Source organism: Trypanosoma conorhini (genome assembly GCF_003719485.1).
Source record: "Trypanosoma conorhini strain 025E chromosome Unknown Tco_14.4_contig_00423, whole genome shotgun sequence".
Lineage (NCBI taxonomy): Eukaryota > Euglenozoa > Kinetoplastea > Trypanosomatida > Trypanosomatidae > Trypanosoma > Trypanosoma conorhini.
In genome coordinates, this window is record NW_021704497.1 from 1 (window position 1) to 6,122 (window position 6,122).

The following is a 6,122-nucleotide window of genomic DNA, read 5'->3' on the forward strand; positions in this document are numbered from 1 at the left end:
CGTGTGGTAGCAGATGGAAATTTGTGGGCGCGCAAAGGCGACAGTTAGAAACAAGGTGAATGACGTCGTAGAAAACAGGATTGCACCAAACAGACACATAAAAAACCCTTCATTGTCTTTATCAATCAGTATCATTTGTTTTCTCTTGTTTTCTTTTTCTGTGTCCCTTTGTAGCAGTTTCCTTTTATTCTCTTCACGGTAGAGAGAAGCACGCCTCGCGGGAGACTGTAGGGGGGAAAGCGGGGTTAAAACACAGCTCAAAAGGGTTAGGAGGGATGCCACCGCAGCACCGTGACGACATTTCCTTTGCTTTTTGCAACTCCGCATACCCAACTCCGTACGGCGACAACACAATCCCAGGCAATCATCCAGGCGTTTCCTACAAGCACTTGGGGAGACAGTATGCACCACAACCAATCAACAAGAGTTCACTCACGACAGCTCTTCAAGTGCCGGGGTGTGGGTTGGGCCGTCACGGGCCCGTTTTACCTGCAGACATCAACAATCATGTTCGGTACACGCTGCTCCAACGGGACAATCACAATAGCAACTACGTGTTGGACTCCGAACGAGGAGGCAAAAGACATTTTGAGGAGGAACGTGCGGCTGAGAAACCCTGGTTACCGTCGCTGCGCCAATTGGGCCCACCGACGTCTGTGGCTTCTTTGCGTGCTCCGCAGCGTCGGGCCTTGGGCGTATATAATCACTTGGTTCCTGGTACTGAGCTGAGGGCTATGATGGAGCGGCGTGATCGCGAGGCCGCCAGGGAACGAACCGGGAGGGCGCATGTCTGTGGTGTGCCCGACCATCACCCAATAGACTTGGGCCTTTGCCACTTGCTTAGCGGCAGTACACCCCCTTCCATACACGGCGACGCCGCGGCTGCCCCAGCTGCTGCCCCTAAAGTCGAGGTTCCTTCCGGCTCCGCCTCGCGACCTGCGGAGGAGACGAAATCTCCTCTTGAGGGACCTCTCCCGGTTGAGCCCTCGCGTTTGCCTTTTCTAACGTTCTCCTCGCCGTCCACGGATGAGACACGGATGCGTGGTGTATATATGGGAAGGTGCCGTCCACCTATTAGCGTCCCGGATTTAGAGAAGGGGTCTAAGTTTGCTGAAAGGCATCGGAAGGCAGAAGCAGCCCAAGCTCGGCTGGAGGACATCCGCCTTGTGCAACTGCTACCCAAGCTTTAAGAATTTCAGGCAGAATTCTCTACAAACATGGTGACGATTTAGTTTTAGTTTTAGTTTATTTTTATTCTTTTCACCTTCCGCATTCTGCGTGACCAGATTCTCAAAGGCGTAGACTGAGAAGAAGAATGCTGACGGTGGTGTTTATGAATGTATACACCTATGTGGAGCCGTCTTTTTTTTTTCCTGTATGTTTAAATGTATGGCTGGTACTGACAACCTTGGGCCTGTACGATGATTGAAAGATGTGGGATCGAGCGGCTGCTTTGCATCTTTTTGCCGTCATTCATTGGAAGTCCCCACCATCATATATATATATACACACACATGTATACTGTGTCTGTGTCTGGTCGTGCATCACCTTTATTTCCGTTGTTCGCGTGTAAAGTTTTGCGGGAAGGCTGGTAGCTAGTAATTAGGTGAGCTACATCTTTCTCTTCTTGGGCAGGCCGAAGCAGGGGAGAGAGTAGGGCTCTGTGGGTGCGTGGAAAGGGGCAAGATGCAGGTAAACAGCACCACGAACAGAAGTAGCGACGCTGGAAGTCGCTTGGGCCGGCCGAGTGCCATCGGGAAAATGCCTCTGCCCGTTGTTGAAAAGAGGGGTCTCGCCAGCACGCCGGAGGCGGCGAGCACCGCTGCCGCTCCCGGCCCTGCTGCTGATGGCACCATGAACACTTCATACAATGGAAGTTTATTTTCACACCAAGCCACGGTGGAGGGAGAAAATGCAGCCCCGATGTGGGCGACTCGGAATTCGCTAGAGGGAATACGCGGCTGCTCACTTAAACGAAGTCCCGAGGTGAGTCTGCGGACAGCGTCAAAGACGCACAGCGCTCTAACCACAAAACGTGAGGGAGCTTCCGCGTTGTTCATGCAGGCGTCATCCATGAGCTCCACTTTGAGGCGAGAACAGGCGGTGATGGGTCCAGAGTTGTACCTGCAACTTTGCTATGAACGGCAGCTGCGGCGTCACAACCCCAAACATGGCTTTGACAAGACGGGAGAGGACTACATCTACTACAATCATCGAAGCAAAGGCTGCTACATCCCACGTAGACCTAGAAAAGGCACCTTGACCCTAACCTACAACCACATGTTTGACTTCACCGATGGATCCCGGTTCCTGTGCGGTGGGGATGCGGAGCCGCCGCGGCCGAACCCCAATGTGGTGAACACGCATACAGGCGATTTCAAGTCGCTCGTGAAGCGAGACCAGAAGGAACTTGCAGAGAGTGCCTTCCTTAAAGAAGGCTATTCCATACCAGCTCACAGTCTCACCTTGACCTCACCGCAGCGTTCAAAATCTCAGGCCGCAAAAACCATCTCCGTTGACTTGGCACGTAGCTTGCAGGTATCAGATCTGCGCATCAAACCTTTCCAAAGGCGCGTAATGATTGAGGACGTCATTGCGAAGGACAGCCGACGAGTGGCAAAAGTGATGGATGGGGTCAGCAGCGTAGTGGCGAAGGGAAAGGTGAAGTTGAATGACGTACCAGAGAACCTCCGCCGTGCCCTCAGTGAGGAGCAGGTCCGCCACACTGCAACACTTGAAAGTACGAAGGCTTCAGCTCTAACGACAGGATATTACATGAATGAAACAGGATCCCAGCGTTACGCGACGGAACTCTCACCTGCCCCAGGAAGAACGTGGCAGAAGGGTGAGCCGCACCGGCCGCCGCCTACACCTGAGCAAACGACAAAACGTCCGAATGTCTCCTTCACGGATCACGCGGACCGAGTCTTGCTGGGGTTTACGGAGAATGTTCTTAAGCCTGTGATTAGCAAGGATGGTGGACCATCGTACCAACTCATGCGTATGCGTGAGGAAGAGGCCAAAGAGGAGGCTGAGGTGGAAGGAATTGCCAAGTCAGACACCGTGGATCCGACGCAGCAACACCCACAGGAAGCGAACACCACTCAGGCTCTGCCTTCGCTTCCCGCAAGCAAAGAACTGCCGGTGCTTCTCCCTCCGATCGCGATTGCGGCAATGCGGGACGCGGAGTGGTTTGACCCTGTCGGTTTGGCCAAGTCAAAATTCGATGAGGCGCCGCCATCGTGGTCGGCGCGGCCACCAGAGAAACCGCTGCCGTTTGAGACCTCGCGGCTTGACTATATTCGGAATTATGACGCTGAAGCTGCCAATCCTCCAGAGGCAATGATGCACTGGACGCAGGCGAAGACACTTCTGTGAGGTTTGCAGAGGGAGGTGGGCATTGAACCGCAAAGAGAGCGGGGGAGGGTGGGAGAGACGCCGGGCAGCAGATATGGCGTGAATTGGTGGCTTCTCTAGTTTTGCGTGGTGATGGATTAACGTGAGAGACTGGCCTGCGAGGCGGGTAGAGGGAAGTAATAAAGAGGCACACCTACAGTATGAAAGCAATGTATTTAAGGATTTAACCACGTTTTTGTTTTCTCCCCTAACTCTATAGTTGGAAACGCGCAAACTGGCGCCTTTGTGGCGCGGTATATAGGATGTGAAGAAGTGAATGGGAGCTAAAAGAGAGAGAGCGTTTTTTTTTTGTGTGTGGTGCGAGTGGAGGGCAGCCTGCTTGTGGCTACTTCTTTTTTTTTTTACATTCTGCCCAGACGATTTTGTACTCCTGTCTTTTTATTTTGTAGTCGCGCGTGGGTGTGGCGTCGCATATGCCCCATGCGTGGAAACTGATTTTCTGTATGCGTGTTTGCCTGCGCCATTGTAAGAGAAGGCACTGAAAAAGGGGCACGAAAAAAAAAAGCGCGGGGAATAGCAATAGATAAAAAAAAAAATTTGTTTATGTTGTGGATGTACAGCTCCCCTCTAGCGTTACACTCTGACCGCCAGCATCATGTAATTCCCGCGAATGGGCATGGCAGGGAAGGAACGTACTGGTTAGCTTGTTAACATGTATTTTTCGACCTCCTGCCGCGGTGGGCCTGTTATTGCTGTCATCGAAGCCGTGGAATGGTTCTATTTTTCTTTTTGCTCTCCATGACACGCGCACTCTCTATCTCGTTCCTGTGTCGAGAACATCGCACGACTGGGGCATCATCACAAGCGCGGAAAGGATCCAAAAGGAATATATATTTGCGTGGGATGTTGTGGATGCTTTTCGCTCCTCCTTTTCCTCGTCGTTTACTTCTTTTGTTCTACTCTTGCTGCAGATCATTATTGCAAGTGCATTGGGATGTAAATACCGTTGTTACTAAATGGTTGCACTTGTAAGACATTTCCAGGCCCGCTTTTTATTTTTATTTTTGTTGTGTATGAGGGCGGGGGAGGAAGGCGTGTCCCCTTTTTGTTGTGGTGCTTTATGATTATTCTTTATCTTTTTCATGTACAGTTTTCGTGGTTGCCGCGGCGTGTTCCACGCGCTCACAACTCCTTTCCCTTCGCTGCGGAAAAAAAGGAGTAAAAAATCTAAAGGCTCACGCCCCTTGGATTGTTGCGTTCCACCAACTGCGATACTGACTGCCTCTCGCCTCTCCCTCTCTTGGGTCCTTCTTCGGCTGTTGCAGCCTCCGCATGGTGGGGGTTTTCCCCGCGCACGCGCTCACAAGGAAGCGCATGTGGCTGGCAACCCGGCGGCACACACAGAGGAAGTGCTTCTTGCTGGCTTGTTAAGGGAAGCCGCGACGTCCGCTCCTGCCTTCTTTGCTCGGATGAGTGCCCTGCAAGCGACGGTGGAGTGACGCAAGGAGATGGCCATGCCCAAAAAAAACTTGATAACGCGGAGCTGGCAATCGAACGGCATGCGAACGGGACGACGATGGATGCTGGTACGTTAATTACTGCCTTGCTGAGTCAGTTTTCCCGGCTTTCTCTGGCACCCCACCGGGGGCTTCAGGAGGCACTGTTGGAGCTGCATGCTTCTCCAATTGGGTGTATGACGCGCAACTTGAAGGAAGTACTGAACAAGGGGATAGGGCGTGGCCTGCAAGTCTCTTTGGGGCCGTGATGAATGCCGAAAAAGTCACATTTGCCGTCTCTTGACGAAGCTTTACGGCGAGGAGCGTAGGCGACTAGGAAGCTGTGGGGCACGATGTAGTCCTCCCCCCCCCCCCCCGAGGATAATCAACCTGGAACGTGGTTCCCCTGCAGCTAGAGCGCACCTCGCCCTGTGTGATGTATTCCTCGAGTTAATCGGCGAAGACTCCCCCTTGACGATTGGCTCTGTGGGAAGGCTTCTTGGCACGCCTGTCGCCTGGGACCGTGGGCGATTTCTCTCTAAAGGTGGCAATTGATGCTAGACGCGGCGTCACTGCCACAGCCACCGTTCAAGATGCCTCCGCCACACGAAATCCGATGCCTAGCTGTTTTGGAAGTAGATGCGACTCTTCTGGTGGGCGCGTCGAAAAGGTGAAAGCACACTCCATGCAGACATCTTGGGCCTCCGTCCGCATCCCACGGCGGCGGCAGCAACAGCGGCTGAGCCGACTACGCGGCTTTCAGGTGTCCTGGAAGAGGCCGAGTTGCGAACGGCGGAAGCTGCATCATCATTGTCGTCATCTCTCCACCAACACGGACATGTTGTACGGGTCACTGGCAAGGTTATCCGTTGGAATTAGCGACAAAAGTTGTTCGCTGCACCGTCTGTCTAGGCTACGGCAGCGGCACCACGGAAAAGCTTTTCCCCATCTTCAGAGCGGCCAAGACGGCCGCCATCACTGCTTCTGCGCTTGTTTACTTGACTGAAAGGAGTTTTTATTATTATTATTATTATTTTCTTTTCTTTTATCATCCTACTTTTTTAATTTACTCTACTCTTTTTGTTGTTGCTTCGAGTCTGTGTGTTTGGTTGTTTCTATACATTCTTGGCGATGCCGGTTTCTGGATGTCTCACACACGTGTAGCAATGCATCTCCATTTTGAATTTCCATGTATTTTGTTTTATCGGCAAACACACAGACACATACATACATGTGTGTGTGTGTGTGTGTGTGCGTTTTTTTTGCTCT

General features: G+C 52.3%; 3 protein-coding genes across 3 annotated transcripts, besides 3 other annotated features; all 3 read left to right on the forward strand.

Annotated features, from left to right (window-relative positions):
- Positions 1 to 275: 275 nt before the first annotated feature.
- On the forward strand, positions 276 to 1,190 carry Tco025E_06343 (uncharacterized protein; the record flags this gene model as incomplete). Its single annotated transcript, XM_029373221.1, has 1 exon — positions 276 to 1,190. The coding sequence occupies one exon, from the start codon at positions 276 to 278 to the stop codon at positions 1,188 to 1,190; it is 915 nt and encodes a 304-aa protein (XP_029226769.1).
- Positions 1,191 to 1,227: 37 nt separating this feature from the next.
- Positions 1,228 to 1,261: a microsatellite.
- A 425-nt stretch (positions 1,262 to 1,686) lies between these two features.
- On the forward strand, positions 1,687 to 3,378 carry Tco025E_06344 (uncharacterized protein; the record flags this gene model as incomplete). Its single annotated transcript, XM_029373222.1, has 1 exon — positions 1,687 to 3,378. The coding sequence occupies one exon, from the start codon at positions 1,687 to 1,689 to the stop codon at positions 3,376 to 3,378; it is 1,692 nt and encodes a 563-aa protein (XP_029226770.1).
- Positions 3,379 to 5,469: 2,091 nt separating this feature from the next.
- Positions 5,470 to 5,859, forward strand: Tco025E_06345 (uncharacterized protein; the record flags this gene model as incomplete). The annotated part of the gene is made up of 1 exon (XM_029373223.1): positions 5,470 to 5,859. The coding sequence occupies one exon, from the start codon at positions 5,470 to 5,472 to the stop codon at positions 5,857 to 5,859; it is 390 nt and encodes a 129-aa protein (XP_029226771.1).
- Positions 5,860 to 5,865: 6 nt separating this feature from the next.
- Positions 5,866 to 5,905: a microsatellite.
- A 180-nt stretch (positions 5,906 to 6,085) lies between these two features.
- Positions 6,086 to 6,110: a microsatellite.
- Positions 6,111 to 6,122: the final 12 nt, after the last annotated feature.